Genomic DNA, 17,117 nt, shown 5'->3' with positions numbered 1-17,117 from the left:
CACTAGCAATGAATTACACCCTGAGGTGTTGCTAAGCCTGGTTTTCATAGTCACTGTACCCTAACTTCACTAAGGATTGGATACCTTAGGTTTGATCTTGGGCTGCTGTTCTGAGGAGTCCACATAGGCCCTCTGGCAAATGCACCTCCTGCTATGATGGAGTTCAGAAAGACAGAAATAGCCATGCATTTCCTCCCATTATATAATATATGGACAGCAACTGGTCACCAGATTCATGTGCCAATTGGGGAAACTTCCCTCCCACAGGTCAAGGGTAAAAGAGACAGCAGGTGAGATGAATTAACGTCGCGGTTGATCGCTAGTGTTTTGTGGAGTCTATCCTAGAGTTTGTTTGTGTGGGATTGCGCATTGTGTTATTTATTGAAGTGTCACTGTAGGACATACTAGCATTAATAAGGTGCTAGAAATATAATCGCTCAGTAGTTAGTATTTAGTAAGTATATGGTATAGTAGTGATATGACGGCGCGGAAGTTAGGAACTGCGACTACTATCATAGGTGGAGATAATGAGTTGTTATTGTTGTTAGCATTATATGTGTTATTGTCCTTTGAATTTCCTGACACCAAGAGGTAAATTAACAAGTAGATCTGGGTGCAACAATATTTCTCTTTGGACTGATGGGCGATTATAGGATGTGATTTAGAGGCACGAGCACATCTCAAAAGATGCCGACAAAAGCAAGGTAGAGAAGGCTGAATTTGTTATGAGTTGGAAGGTCATAGTTATAAGACTGTGTATAATTGATTACTATCGACTGAACCTCAATTATACTGCGTTGAACTACAGCCTGAGATAAGATCATTTGATGAAATCGATGCGATTACATCTTGTTAATCTCGAAATGTGTTTTGGCCATAAAAAATATGAGTTTAGAAGAGGCAGACGTGTATTCATGTTGAGTGTTTGGGTTAAAATCGCCGTGAAAGTGTACTTCTTGTTTGGTTGGTACTACTGTTGAGCTTTTTCTATGGCGAGATGTTTAGTAATGTAATATTGGGTTTGGTTGACCGCCGCAACGAGTTGGGAAAGGCTGAGAGGACGACGATCATGTCTGCCATTAAGTATTATTTAGACGAGCGCAGAGTTGTTTCACAACATAGTAGACGCTGTTCATATAGGAACTATCGATGGATACTGGTTTACAGTCTTCGTGATAATAGTCATGTTGCAAGCAGATAGTCTGTAAAACTTGAAAGAATGCAACATAAACTGAGATATTCCTACGATGCGAAATTATTGTAGACTTAGTATGATTGCCATGGATAGTTGTGAATTCCGGCAAGGTGCACCTCTTAATTTCCCAATAGGTCAATTATTGTGGACATAACCAAAGGATTGTGTGGAATTGGAAAACGTATGCAAGGATTTGTGCATCGGTACAAGTAGATGAATATGATTTTCAGTTCTGGCCACCTCTTTGATCATATGAATGTAGGGTTCCCACCCAGAAAGTATTTTACCAGCCTGCCAGGCAAAGATCAGCAAGCGCCAGATGTGAGCTGGTTATTAACAAATGTATAAGCTGCTTGTGATCCCGGCGGCGGATGGTTGCTAGTTGGCTGGCTTAATGTCGGAATTAAGTTATCGCCTTTAGAATGAGTTGTAAGCCCCAGCCCGTCCACGCTGTATAGCCGCTTGAGTCAGAAATCCTCAATCTTTCCCGACTACTGGTAGCAAGGAGCATAAGCCTCAGGTCAATTGTGCAGTCATAGTGATGAAGTATTACTCCCATTAACCTACCAATTTCTGTTAAGGTTCTACACTATACCCATATTTGCTTGAAGACCATTCTTTTGGAGGATTTTGTAAACAACTTCTGGCGCTTAGATGTTTTAAAGGGTTGGGCTCTACACTATACCCATATCTGCTTGAAGACCATTCTTTTGGAGGATTTTGCAAACAACTTCTGGCGCTTAGATGTTTTAAGGGGTTGCAACCGTTGAAATGCCATAAATAAGTTGTATCCGCTATTATCCAGAATGCGTGGGACCTATTGGTTTCCAGATGAGGAATCTATCCATAATTTGGATCCCAGTACCATAAGTCTAAAAAAACACTTAAACATTAAAGGAACAATAAGACCAAAAACTGACAGTGTCAGAAACACAACTATAGTTTATATAAACAAGCTTCTATGTAGTCATGGAGGTAGCCATTCAAGCATAGGATACAAAATGGATAACAGATAAATTCTGAAGAATCCCATTGTATACTACAGAGCTTATCTGTTATCTGCTATATGTCCTGTGCCTTTTCTCCTTGTCAGCTTTGAATGGTTGCCCCCCATGGCTATACAGCAGCTTGTTTATATATGACCAAACACATCAATTATAACAGTGCAGCACAACAGTACATTATATTTGCATTACTTTAAAATACTTTTATTTATTGGTGTTACTACTTCTTTAAATACATAATGAGATTGTTTTGCCAAAAATATGAATTTATGCAGCTCAGTGTGGTACCTTGTTTGGCTTATATTTACTTTGTACCAGTACCCAGGACAGCTGACCTATGTAGTGAGGGGCAGTGGTCCTCTCTCTCCAGATATATATACTGTATATAGGATTGAAATGCGTAGATGTCCGAATTTGCTGATAGGTGTATATACCACACACACATATATATATATAATATATATATATATATTATATATTATATATATATTATATATATATATATATATATATTCTTTATAAAATAATATTGCTTTCTGTACTTTTCTGAAACACTTAACATATCTGATGTGTGCATAGTCCTGTCAAAAAGACATCAAGTACAAAACATTGGTAGCCAATTATGAACAATTTAATACATTTTAAAGTCGGTGACTTTAATGTTTCATGTTCTTTTTCAAAATGAACTTGTCGTTTCTCCACTGTTCCCTGCTTACAACTGAGCTTTATAATGTAAATAATAAAATATGTATGCCTTGCAGAATGACATTGCCCAGTGTCACAGCACAAAACAAAAACATGCTTTATATGTGATTCAAGAAGAATAACCTTTATCTAATTTGTGTTTGATTTTGTAGAATTCCACCAAATGTCCGTGACATAGTCTATTGCACCGGAGTATCCCTGATGGATGAAGATGTATGGGAATTCATTTGGATGAAATTTCATTCTTCCACAGCTGTATCAGAAAAGAAAATTCTATTAGAAGCTTTGACCTGCAGTGATAACAGAAACCTACTGAATAGGTAAACAAGTCCACATTGCAATGGAAAATATTGCTGTTTGACATGCATTTAGCCCCAAATCCTTAATCTTGCTATTTTGACTTATTTCATATAAGGCTTTTGAATCTGTCCTTGAACTCAGAAGTGGTATTGGATCAAGATGCCATCGATGTCATTATTCACGTGGCAAGAAACCCGCATGGCAGAGATTTAGCTTGGAAATTCTTCAGAGACAAATGGAAGGTTTTAAATGCTAGGTAAGAAAAAACTATGCATTGCACATTATAATAAGAAAGATGTAAAATAAATAGTTGTTTATCTTCATAAGTTCATGGTAAATAATCTAAATATCTGAGATACATATAAGACATATTTAAACTTAACACTTGCTTTATTTACTCGTAAGCTTAAATTATAATATTAATGAAGGGTACACTAAGGGGCAGATTTATTAAGGGTTAAATTAATAATTTATCCAAATCTGGATATTCCTTTAAACTGTGGTTTATTAAACACTGAATTATATTCAGGGGCAAATTTATTAAGGGTCGAATTAAAAAAAATTTTTGGTCAAAACTCTCAAATTTGACTAGGGAATTCAAACTCTATTCAAGTTTTTTAAAAAAAATATTCGAATTCCATTTTCCAGATTTATCATACTCTGGCCCTTTAAGAATTCAAATTTGACTCTTCGTCACCTAAAACCTGCCGAATTCATGTATAAGTCAATAGGAGCGGTCCAGTGACCAATTTGGAGATGTTTGTAGCTTTTCGTGAGCTATTGTGAGTGTTTTTTGCAGAGATTTGACTGAGGAAAAACATTAAATGTCGAGTGTTGGGTTCTAAGTGAGAGTGTTAGGATCGGGAATTGATGGTAGAATCGAGATGAGCAGGAGTTGGTGCTGCCTCGGTCGGTTCGTGGATAAAAGAGATCTGTAGATTGATCCGAGGGGTTGTTTCAGACATATTTAAGTTATTTTTTCAAATAACTATGTGTGCAGAGTGGATAAAAAGCACCACACATGATTCGGAGGAATTTTGACGGTAGGTAGCAGATGAGATGTCGATAATGCTGGCTTGCAGAGTTCGGTTGAAGAAATCACTCACACATGAATGGTGTTGAGAAATTGATCTTGAGCCTGACTTCGATAATGAGTGTCGCCTCTGAAATCTGGTACTATAGTGAACAAATAAAAAAGTGAAGCTTGGAAGAGACATAGTAAAGTCGGTTTGTGTTTCGCATGACGTACTTAGACCAGCGCTAGCAACGCGAGGTGGATAAGGACTGACCGGGGCCGCAAGGTCGACCCACCGGAATGCGAAGGTAGTCTCGGGCCCCTCTAGACTTGCATCCTACGATTGTGGGAGATTGGGGGAGCGTCTGGGCGGTTAGAGGATGATGCGTTGGTTGGACGTCTGAGGTGATGTGTCAGTGTCTGAGGAGAGTGATGTGGCGAGTATGGTGTGGCGCTATTAGTATCGTTGAGTAAGCCAATACGGTTTGTCGGCGTGATGTTTGGATCAGCTGATGACCGAGGTATCGGTATGGATTATCAGATGGTATTGCGTATGATGGCGATTTTTTAGAGCAATTAGCTCAGAGGCTTGTGGAGCTGGGGTCATGCGGATGGAGCGGATTCAATTACAGTGGAGTGGAGCGTGATGTTTGGCTTGTGGATAGATGATATTGAGTTCGTGTCTTCCGTTTAGGGAGTGGATTCTTTAGATATTGTTGGTTTGCACAGTCAGCCGAGAGTGGTGGAGGTGATGACCCAGCCCCCTACTAGGACGTGCCGAGCGCGCTTGCATGAAGGCGCCTGAATGAATAGGTGCGCGCATGCGCAGATGGCACTGAGCTGCGCCTAAAAAAACTCTTTTTACCGATCGAGATCGGGGGCTGGCCCGGTGGGGGCCCATTAAGGGTCAGGGCCCACCGGGTTTTTTCCCCGTGTCCCGCCGGGCAAGTCCGACACTGGCTACACCCATTGTGTGAGATATTAGGTTTAATTGATAATGCCTTAAATTCCCAGTTATAAACAGTATGAATGTCTAGTTAATTATGGGTAAAGAATCTTTTTTTATTAATGTGTATAACTCTTAACTCTCATGTTGCTTCCCCTACTTATGCCTTTACTACTAGTAAGGTGATCTTTTAATGGCTACTATCAGTGCTGTTTTAAAGTTCTTTAGCAGCACTCTGTACAATTGTGCTCAAAGTCACAAAAAGACATGCTTCCACCCATAATACACTGTTTAGCAAATAATTTGTTTTCCATTGCAAGGGATTCTGTCATAAATTAATAAAATAATATTCTGTTTTAAAAAGCAACAGATCAAATTAATAGCAAAGGATATCTAAACACTGTTATCCAACCATACTTTACCCAATTGTTGTTGGACTAGAGATATTTCCTAGCACAGAACAAGTATGTCCTCCCTTCTTCTGTGTTACACAGCGATAAAGCATGAGTGACAAAGTCCTCTTACGCAGCGTTACCATTATTAAATTCTCATGGCAGACTGAAAAGATTGTGTTTGATATTTTGCATCAAGGTCATGTACGCTGAAAATTTCACAAACTCTTATAAGCTATCCGCTAGCATGTTAACATTGATAATGGCCCAACACTTTATCCTGTCCCTTCTTTGAGTGACATCACAATTTAGCAACATAAGACTGATTTTAAGAAGAAAACAGATAAAATATAATGAAAACAATTTGAGCTGTGCATTCTATTCAGTGTTTTACACATATACTAGTATTATATAAATGTCATATATATTAATTAAAATATATATTTTTTTAAGATATGGAGAAGCATTGTTTATGAATTCAAAGCTCATTAGTGGAGTGACTGAATTTCTCAATACAGAAGATGAACTAAATGAGGTAATGATTTTTTTTTATAAATAAAGCACAGTCATATATACACTAGCATCAGACCAGATGAGTCTGAAACATTTCATAACAAATTGTAAGGAAATGTAAACTCTCAAAACTGATTTTTCTCATTTTAAATAAATTAGCACATTTTTATAGTGGTTATATAATGAATTGGATAATATCTTTAAAAAATATCTTTAAAAATAGAAGAAAAATGATTGCTGTTATTTTATTACTGTTTGCTTCACTTCTTATTCGCTGTATGCCTATTTCCTGACTCTTTGCCTGCTTTGACAATGATTCTGCTTATCCCTTGTCTGTACCACTCTTTGGCTCAAACACCACTGTGTTCAGGTTCTCTTTGTCAGTCAACAAATGAAAGATTGGGGCCCCAAAGGGGCATAGGCAAAGACCAGTCCAAGTTGCACTTTCCGGCTCACTAAAGAGTGCAATCTTTTACACAAATTGTGATAGGAAGTTTTTACCACTGTAACACCCAGCTGTATTTCTTTTGTAATTAATAGGTATGAGAAAACTTTTGTTTACACTGGTTAGGGCAAACGTACAATATGCAGTGTGGTTTTTGCCTCCATACAAAACAGGGACAAAATAGAAGGAGGGTTTAGTTTATAACTAAAGGCTGTCCAAAGTAGGATCGTAAACACTGGAGAAGAGGTACACAGATATAAGGAGACTTTAAATTATCTGACACATTATTCCCAAATATCTCCATCCAGGGGAAGTAAGGTCATCAGGTTGAAAAAATTTGTTTTTTAGTGACCTATGAAGTTTAGGAATGATCTCTCTAGCAGTTTTACCAGCAGGCACCTTATGTAGTTTTAAAGAAAGTTTCAATGCCCTTTTCACAAGGGAAAAAATACATTTTCCATTTTATATTAATATTGCCCAATATTAATAGCTCATTTTAGTTTAGAAGGAATGTTTCCTCCCCTGAAGTAAACTTATAATGCACCTTCCATTGGATCAACAAGACGTTAACCAGGTTACACTTGGAAACAATTTGAACTTGGCGGGTGTATCTTTTTGGCTTTATTTTTGTCTTTTTATTAGTAAAAAAAAACAAGATATGTCAATGCATATAGTTATATGTAGTTTAATTTCTGCCACAATAACTCGGGTAACATCTCATGACTTGAGTGATGCTACTGGGACCTTAATTATTCTGCTGTAAGTACTATGTATTACATAAATGTGTCTGTGTAAATCTCCGCTGGTGTGAGGTTCAAGCATACTGAATGTAAGAATGTAGCCTGAATAAGGACAGTCAAAACTATGAAGAAACAGATGACACATCAATTCTTTTTGATTCTTTTTTTATGTTTGGCACATGAGTTAATTAATCAATTTACCTTCTCCGTGCAATCATCGTTAATGTGGTTGTCTATCATAATCACCTATCACATGTGTTTAGTGCAAAATGTTAGAGACTATTCACAGAGCAACAACCCTGAACAGATTAATAGCAGTGAAATATCTTCCTTCAGCTAATCTGATCTGATTTAAGGATTTCTATGTGGCATTGATTGTCCTGTAGGACAAATATTGTCAGATTTATGATTGTGCACTTTTGTTCCCTGAAATGAATAATCTTTACAATAAGCATTATGCAAGAAATGTTAAAATGCTGTTCCTTGTGGTTTCACTGGTTTCCCAGAAATATCAGTCCTACTGACCAAGTACAGTAAGTGGGATGCTTTGGTGTAGAGTCTGCTGTTTGCTAAGTATCTAAGTATATTATTAGCAGTCGTTTGCCAAGGTTCAAAATATGTTTGTGACTATTAACCAGCCACAGTTAGTTATAGTAATATTTTAATGTTACTAGAAAGAAAAAATATATTGAAGTCTCTGGATTCTTTTTTCACAATCTTGGCATCCTTGAAACTGAATTTTGCCATGCCTTTCTAAGTCACAGACACAAGATTTTATACAGTGATAACATCAAATCTTATTATCACCTTTGTGTGCTTGTAAAATGCCAACCTGTGAAGTGTGATAAAGGTGAGGCACAGTGTGATGTTAAAGGCACTGTAACCTGTTGATAACCAGACAAGGTCTTCAGATTTGCAACTTGGCCTCTTAGAAAAGTTAGACTGACATTTTAAGATATTCTGTCATTACATATTCATACATTTTTTTAACAATAAACAAAGTAAAACCTTTTCTATTTATTTTATGACCTTTTTTATAAAAATTACTAAAATCAGAAGTTCATTTACAATATAATACATAATTCCAACTCAATTTACCTTATTATGCTGTAAAGCAGCACAATGTTTAATTGAAGACCAATGGGTTTTGTTTGTATACAGCTTTTCCAAATTACAAGCACACACCCTGGCCCTCCTAAAACTAGAGTACCTGGTGCCCAGCGAAATAGGGGATCGGCCACCCCCTCCAAAATTCCAAACGAAGAAAAATTCACTGGCACTCAAGTAATACTTGCAGGGTGAAACCCTTGCTTTAAATTTATTCAATGCAGCATGCAACGTTTCGGGGACAACCTTGCTTGATAAAGGGGTTGTCCCCGAAACGTTGCATGCCGCATTGAATACATTTAAAGCAAGGGTTTCACCCTGCAAGTATTACTTGAGTGCCAGTGAATTTTTCTTCGTTTGGAATTTTGTTTGTATTCAGGCATTTTGTGAAAGGAAACTTTTGGCCAACTCCAGCCTTGTATAAAAATATATGAGAGGCTTAATTTTGTAACATCACTGGCAATATAAAATAACGAACTTTAAAGCTAATCACAAAAGAATGTGAAAAGAAAAGCCATGAGATATTTTGGAGGAGTGGTGGCCAAACTTGTGCACTGTTCTTCTAGTTCATTAGATTGGGCTGACCCATGTTTAGGATCAAAGTGAGGACTGATAGATCTTAATGTGTGTTTATGTTTAGTGCACAAAAATATACCTGAAATCTTATGGAAACTACCCTTCAGTATTAAAAGGATGCACTGTAAGCATTGCTTGTGTCATACATTTTTTGTGCTATGCATAATTAATGTATCAGTGAATTAGAGAATAAACATGGCTGTAACAGCAGCAGATGCAATTTTCATATTCACAGTAAACATCTGAATAAATGAATAAAATTATCGAAACAGAACCCCGACAATTCAAAAAAATGTAATATCTAAAACTCGCACTAATTTTACTAGCTCGAAAACGCAAAATCAAATTTTTTATCAGAATAAAATTTGAATGTTAGGAATCCTAGTAACATGTCCAAATTGGTCCCTGTACCTCTCCCATTGACTTATACATGAACTCAGCAGGTTTTAGGTGGCGAATAGTCAAATTCGAATTTTAAAAGGGCCAGAGTTTGATAAATCTCAAAATTCGAGATCGAAAGAGTACATTCAGGAGATTTATTTACCTTTGTTTAAAAGAAAGGTGGAAGTTGCATAAGATATTGTTATCTGAGAAAAAATATTATTAAGAATTTCTAACCCAATTTGCTGTTTTAAATGAGCCAAGTTTCTCGTTGAAACAAAATCTGAATGTGGCACATACATTTTTAACCATAGATTAGGAAACAGTCAGGATGTTAGTATAATAAGCACAAAGTATCCAATCTACAATAGAATTTTGATGTCAGTCCACATTTATCCATGAGCAATTGACTAAAAGCTTGTGTATTTATTAATTTGAATACTGTACTAGTGACATGACCTGATCTTTGGCCTAGATGCTGACTACACTATCTGAGCTTTACTATGTTCCTGTTTGGCTACTTATACCCATAGTTTCCTGGCCCTCCATTGTTTAAAATGTTTAACCTGTTTGGTTGTCTAATGTGAAGCAAAGCTGTGTAGATGGAAAGTTCGGTGTCTCTAAATAGTTGATGGTGAACACTAGCTTTTGCAAAGGTTGCAGACTAGAGCAGAGGTAGGCTTACTCTTCTTTCTAACCATACTGATGATTTACATAGGAACCAGGGTGCTTTAAAATAGACAGCTATGATTTACAACAACACTATACATGTCATACATTATCCATGTTTTATTGCTGATGTGATACATTGGCCTTGCTGTATTTATAGCCTCCGAGAATGGTTTAAAATGTATGTGCCATAGAAGATGTTATTGTTGAACTGGTTCCTTATCACTGGTTATGCAATTTATATCCTTTTCCAAAATTGTCTTGTAAGTGTAAACATTATTAATATAAAGGCTGAGCTAGGCAAAACAAGTAGACTCTTTTTATAAATGCTGTATTTTAGTAAAGCAAAAAATGTCGTAGTATGTAGTCTTTTATAATAAAATTCTATATCCTTAACTGACTTTACAGTGCTTTCTGTCAAGCTGACAAATTAGTCAATACTGCTAATATACAAAGAAATTATCAGGTAGACATTTTTTTTTGTTACATACTCAACCCAAAGAATACTTGTTGATGCAAGATTTGTAAGATTTTTCTTACAGAACTGCACGTTTCTATTAAAAAAATGTTAGCACTAGAAAATAATGTAAGCTTTAGGGATCTGGGAAGAGTGTTATATGGCTCAAAGCACATACAGTAGGCAGATTTAAAGATGGTGAAATGAATCAGATGTCTTGGAAAGGCTTGTGTGTTAACTAAAACTTGGCTTAGAAAGGTCACCTGAATATAGAAAAGGAAAATAACTATGAATAAGGATGGTCACTATTTTCAAATATAATGGATGCATTTAAAAATATATTCATCAAATGGTGCACTCTAACTTTAAGCCATTGATAAATGCATTTCTGAAATTCCCATTGGAATAAACAGATAGTGGGTTAGTTTTTTCGTGGTGAGCTCTTATTTTACACTTTAATAAACTTGCCTCTCAGTGAACCTTATAATAATATGAAAGAAGCAGAGAGGAACTCTTGTAGCTAAATAATAATTTGTCATTTACAATTATTTTGCTTAATACAAAACTGTGAGTAAAATAGTATGTTTAACCCCCTGTCTTAGGAAATGTTTCTGTGTAGAATTGAATTGTGTCTAAAGTGTGTATTAAATAAATCAACTAATAGACAAATTTGCAGTTCAGATCCACAAATTCATCAATTTAACCGAATCCCTTACACAGTATTTCAATATGAATCATCAGTGTTTTTCGGTGATATCACATCAGAGAAGTTGGAGAGATCAGAGAAGCATCTATTGACTCATATAAATTTCTTCACAACAGAATACATTATAAATATACAGTGACACAGTTTGACATACCCATTATATATAGCTCAGCATCACACATGCAATCATACATTAACAAGGGTCGTACAATTGTACATCATTCTTAAACTTCTATTATTATCAGTTTATTTTAGTAGTTATGAATACAGATACCAGCACAATAGCAGAAGTAAACATATTGTGTTATAGAATTATTTGGACATTATTTTGAAAAATGCCATACCTTGCTTCCATCCAAATAGCATGACACAATGCCAATCAGATAGCTAGTTTGTATTCCAGCTAACAACTGCCAGCCGAAACTAAAAAGTAAATAGATGTGAAATATTGTAGGCTTGAGATATCTAAAATGGGTAAACAGTAGATTCATTTGTGATGCTGAAAAAGCAAATAAGTAATACAATGGTCTTTTCTTTTGCACACTATAGGTCATAGGGTTGCTAGATCTCTCCTTTTAAAACCATATTCATATAAAATCCATATGCTGCATAGCTACCCAGCAATTAGTTTAGATGAACAATACAGCTTTCAAAATTTATTTTTTTTGCTAATTTCTAAAGGAAATTATAAAAATGGTGTTTGTAGTCATTGCAGTATAAAACATTCTTGTTTGGACACATTGATGTTTTTTATTAAGTGACAAAAAGGATGATTTCAGACGAGTCCAACATATTTTGTGAAATGCTAGCTAAAGTGAGTGTAACGCAATTACATTTTATTTATTGTCTACTGGCACATTGCTGGTATGAAGGTTATAATCACATTCAGAGTTCCCACATTTTAGATTAACTGATAATTTTCTCTGTATCATAAGAAGATATCACAGCTTTACCTTTTTTATTTTTACAGCTTAAAGATTTCATACAAGAGCACAAAGGAGGATCGGCTGTGACTTCTCTGTCTCGTGCTATGGAGACTGTAGATGCAAATGTACAATGGCAACATCTATACAGGGACGAACTCTTTCAGTGGCTAAGAAAAATGTTAAAACACTGACACATGAAGCATTAAAAAGTGACTGCTTTTCAGTGACGTAATATTTTATGGAAAAGACCAGAATGCATGCTGTAAATTCTTCAGCAACAGCAAAGATAGGGCACAGTGTGCCTTTCTTTATTTTTGCACTTGGCTCTTTTTCAAATCAGAGGATCCTTTTTCAAAAAAATAAATAAAAAATTCTCAATGACTGAAATATATTCCTACTATAAAAATGAAACTATTACATTAATGTTGCATGTCAATGTTTGTTGCATGGTTGTTTAGTCTGCATGTGTGTCCAGCATGCTTTCCTTTAATGTCCAGGTTTTGTATTTGAACTGATGTTTAATCAAGAGTGGGCATTATGCAAAAGCACAATGACTTTATATGACAATCAGTGCAGTAATGGAAGAAAACAAAGAAGAAACACTCAAGACCAAGTCAAGTAATAACTCTGATAAAGCATTATCTGTATTGTACATGTACTTCTAGCATATGTTTTTTTGTCCATAAGTGACTAAAATTTCTATTAAACAACACATATTTTGAAAGATAAACAATGTATTATACATATGCATATTAAACTGATTTATATTGCTTTTCTACAATAGCATTGTCTCTGTTTGGGGCAAATACTGAAATGGACAAGAGTTATACACAGAGGGTAACATACAGTTAGGCCCATGAATCTTTGGAGAGAGACAACTTTTTTCTAATTTTGGTTCTGTACATTACCACAGTGAATTATAAATGAAACAACTCAGATGCAGTTGGACTGCAGACTTTCAGCATTAATTCAATTGGTTGAACAAAAAGATTGCATAAAAATGTGAGGAACTAAAGCCTTTTTTTAACACAATCACTTCATTTTAGGGGCTCAAAAGCAATTGGACAATTGACTCAAACTCAAAGGCTATTTCATGGGCAGGTGTGGGCAATTCCTTTGTTATGTCATTATCATTGAAGCAGATAGAAGCCCTGTAGTTAATTTGAGGGGGTGCTTGTATATGGAAGATTTTGCTGTGAACAAACAACATGTTTTACCTGCATGAGGAGCTCTCCATGCAGGTTAAACAAGCCATCCTTAAGCTACAAAAACAGAAAAACACATCTGAGAAATTACAATACTAAACTACAATATTAGGAGTGGCAAATCTGCAGTTTGGTACATCCGGAGAAAGTAAGAAAGCACTGGTGAACTCAGCAACGCAAAAAGACCTGAATGAATGACCTGAAGACAACAGTGGTGGATGATCGCAGAATCATTTCCATGGTGAAGAGAGACCCCTTCACAACAGCCAAACAAGGGAAAAACACTGTCCAGGAGGTAGGCATATTGATATCCAAGACTGCATGAAAGTAAATACAGAGGGTGCATTGCAAGATGCAAGCCAATCATAAGCATCAAGACTAGAAAGGCTAGATTGAACTTTGCTAAAAAAAAAATGAAACCAAGATCAACCTCTACCAGAATGATGCCAAGAAAAAAGTATGGAGAAGGTGTGGAACAGCACATAATCCAAAGCATACCACATCATCTGTAAAACATGGCGGAGGCAGTGTGATGACTTGGGCGTGCATGGCTGCCAGTGGCACTGGGACACTAGTGTTTATCCATGATGTGACACAGGACAGAAGCAGCTGAATGAATTCTGAGGTGTTCAGAGACATACAGTCTGCTCAAATCCAGCTAAATGCAGTCAAATTGATTGGGAGGCATTTTATAATGACCCAAAACATACAGCCAAACAACCCAGGACAAGTCAGTCACCTGATCTGAACCCAATTGAGCTGCATTTCACTTGTTGAAGACTAAACTTCGGACAGAAAGGCCCACAAACAAACAACAACTGAAAGTTGCTGCAGTAAAGGCCTGGCAGAGCATTAAAAATACCCAGAATCTAGAGATGTCCATGAATTCAAGACTTCAGGCTGTCATTACCAGCAAAGGGTTTTCAACCAAGTATTAGAAGTGAACATTTTATTTTCAGTTTTTTAATTTGTCCAATTGCTTTTCAGCCCCTGAAATGAAGTGATTGTGTTAAGAAAAGGCTTTATGCAATCTTTTTGTTCAACCAACTGAATTAAGGCTGAAAGTCTGCAGTTCAACTGCATCTGAGTTGTTTCATTTAAAATTCATTGTGGTAATGTACAGAACCAAAATTAGAAAAAAGTTGTCTCTGTCCAAAGATTTATGGGCCTAACTGTATTCAGTAAAGTGCAAAATGGCAGAATGTGACACGTTTTTTCCATAAGAAAAACAACTGTGGGAATAAAGGGATCATTTTACTTCTGAAAACTCCTGTTTTGTATCTATTTCATAGCTATTTGAAATAAGTTGCTATGTGATCTCTTCCTGGTACTGATTAATAAACTGCACAATATGAATATACCATAAAATGTAATGGATACACAAGGAGCAGAGCACTTTAGATGGGTACTAGTGATGAGAAAAATTGACTGATATCAGTGTATTGTACTGTGAAAAAGTTGCTTCAAAAAAGTTGCCATGGAATGGAAATAGTCACTGTGAAACAAGTCCATTGACTTAAACACGTTTCATTAATTTCTTCACAAAATGAACAGATTTGCTCATCACTAAATAGGTACAAGTAGAAAGTCAAATCAATGTCATCGAGAGGGGATCAAATGTAAAATCATTAAATGATATTGGTTACTGCACTGGAGCAAACTTTGCTGAAGTTACTCTAATGTAATCACCTTGTACATTCTGCAGACAGTACAGACACTATCATGGCACTACAAGTCAGTATAAGATTTTCCAAAGAAGTTGACGAAAAACATCATTAAAGAAGCAAGAGATGTCACAACTTGCTGTTATGTTACATAATGACAGTGACTTTTTGACTTCATTGTATTACACTGTAATTAAACATCATAAAGGAGGACAAATGTGTTTTAGGAACAAAAGCTAAAATTGTCCAAGGATTATTTTTGCATTTAATGAAGCTGCTGGCTCTAGTAATCTAGAGAAAAGCTTTAAATGTGCTTGATAGTATGGTTCTTTGATGGAAGTAAAAATAACATTTGCTGATAAACTGTAGCATACTTTTTTCATACTTGACTTTCAATGAAAAATACTAATAAGCAAGCATCACACCTTGGACTCCCTCAATGGAAGGGGGTCCACGGTGCTAGGGGAAAGAATGGCTAAGAGGTTGGAGGAGTGTTTAAACTAGGCAAGGGGCGGGGGGGCGGGTGAGATAAAGAATTATGGGGAATTTAGGGTAGGCTGGGCAGTGGGATTAGTGAGGGGTCATGGAGGAGGAAGTGAGGGGGCATACAGTTTACCAGCTAAGGAGATCCCTATGTTACATGGAAAACAGGCTAATACTAACTTAAGATATCATTTTTCATGAAGTAATTTATATTTCCAAAGGAAAAGTAGTTCCTCCAGTTCTGTACTGTATGATGTTTGTCAGGTAAAATGGGAGAGCTAAAGTTAATTGCATGCTCTAAAAATTATGATATAGTTGGTATCACTGAGACCTGGTGGGATAAGTCTAATTTACATATGCAAATCAAGATTCGGATTTGGTTCGGTATTCGGCCGAATCTTTCACAAAGAATTCGGGGCTTCGGCCGAATCCAAATAGTGGATTCAGTGCATCCCTATTGATCATTGGTGTATGCTACAAACCACCTTGTATAAGTGACAGAATGAAGCCCAGCTACTTTTACAAATAGAAGCAGCTTCACAACTAGGACAAAGAATGATAATGCAGAAAAGCATATGCAGCTATATAAATATAACATGTGCTAGCACAGTGCTGGGTCACATGGTAGAACTATGGTAGCAAGATAAGTTCAAATGCAATTCTGTAATTGGCCTTATGGAGGTGCTCAATAGATACCTGAAATGGCCTTGCGTAATTACAGTAAACATCCAGCAGAGGGAGTTAACAAAAAGGTGGCAATAGGATTAGCAAACATGATGATAGCTTATGCTGGAGACATGACACTATAAGACAAGCTAAAATCTATATGGAAAAGGTCATTGCAGCAAGCAGTAAAAAGGAATCCAACATTTTTTTTAATATGTAAATATTAAAAAAATGATGCAGGAAGGGGAGGCACCCTTTAATATCAGAGGGGGCTAGCTGGTTGATGAGAATAGAAAAAAAGCAGAGCTCCTGAACTGTTATTTTTTGTCTGTCTACACAAATGAGGAACCAGTTAATGAAGGTTTCCTTCTTAGTAGTCTCAGGTAACATTTCTTATACCATGTTAGCCTGTTGAAAACAGCATAACAAAAGTGGTGTAAAGGTGATACCTTTATTGGCTAACTAAGATGATAATCGCAGCAAGCTTTCAGAACATTGCAGTTCCTTCTTCAAAGCTGGTTACAAAGAAGCAATGTTGGCACTGACATATATACAGCATTTTTTTTACAAAAAACTGTGAGGGACAAAAGGAGGAACAACAGATAAGCATAATTTGTATTGCAAGCAGGGACAGACTTATAGGGAGGTGGGTCATGCAAAGTAGTCCAGATCAGGCACGAATTAGACCTAAGGTGTGAAGCAGATAACAGATTCCTGTAGCAGTTTATCTCAACAGAAAAAATGTATGCATCTGTTTCTATTCTTGGTAATTAGGCATAAATACATGGTCTAAACTCAGTCTATGGCTATTTTGCTAAGGGTCTTTAGTTGTAGGTTGTAGGTTGTGACAAGTGGCACCCGATCTGTTTCTCCTTTTTTTTGTATTTTAGTAGTTTGTTTCAAGGGCACCTTGGTAGCTCTGTGTATGTTGTGGTCTACAACCCTTGGGTTGTATCCTCTGTCAATAAAGACTTTTCTGAGGATTTCAAGGTGCTGGTCCCTTTCTGAGGTGTTAGAACAGG

The 17,117-nt window shown here is 36.3% G+C and overlaps 1 protein-coding gene across 1 annotated transcript in view; it reads left to right on the top strand.

The window, feature by feature from the left end:
* The window catches only part of trhde.S (thyrotropin releasing hormone degrading enzyme S homeolog), a 303,766-nt gene extending 290,913 nt beyond the window's left edge, over nucleotides 1-12,853 (top strand). The window contains exons 16-19 of the mRNA XM_018255948.2: nucleotides 3,057-3,224; nucleotides 3,320-3,460; nucleotides 6,011-6,092; nucleotides 12,122-12,853. Coding sequence (XP_018111437.1) covers nucleotides 3,057-3,224; nucleotides 3,320-3,460; nucleotides 6,011-6,092; nucleotides 12,122-12,268 — 538 coding nt within the window. The 3' untranslated portion in view covers nucleotides 12,269-12,853. The remainder of the gene's footprint in view (nucleotides 1-3,056; nucleotides 3,225-3,319; nucleotides 3,461-6,010; nucleotides 6,093-12,121) is intronic.
* The last annotated feature ends 4,264 nt before the right edge of the window (nucleotides 12,854-17,117 follow it).

The sequence above is a fragment of the Xenopus laevis genome, chromosome 3S (genome assembly GCF_017654675.1).
Source record: "Xenopus laevis strain J_2021 chromosome 3S, Xenopus_laevis_v10.1, whole genome shotgun sequence".
Lineage (NCBI taxonomy): Eukaryota > Metazoa > Chordata > Amphibia > Anura > Pipidae > Xenopus > Xenopus laevis.
The sequence above is the reverse complement of the archived record's forward strand: the minus strand, read 5'-3'. Positions and strand labels throughout refer to the sequence as shown.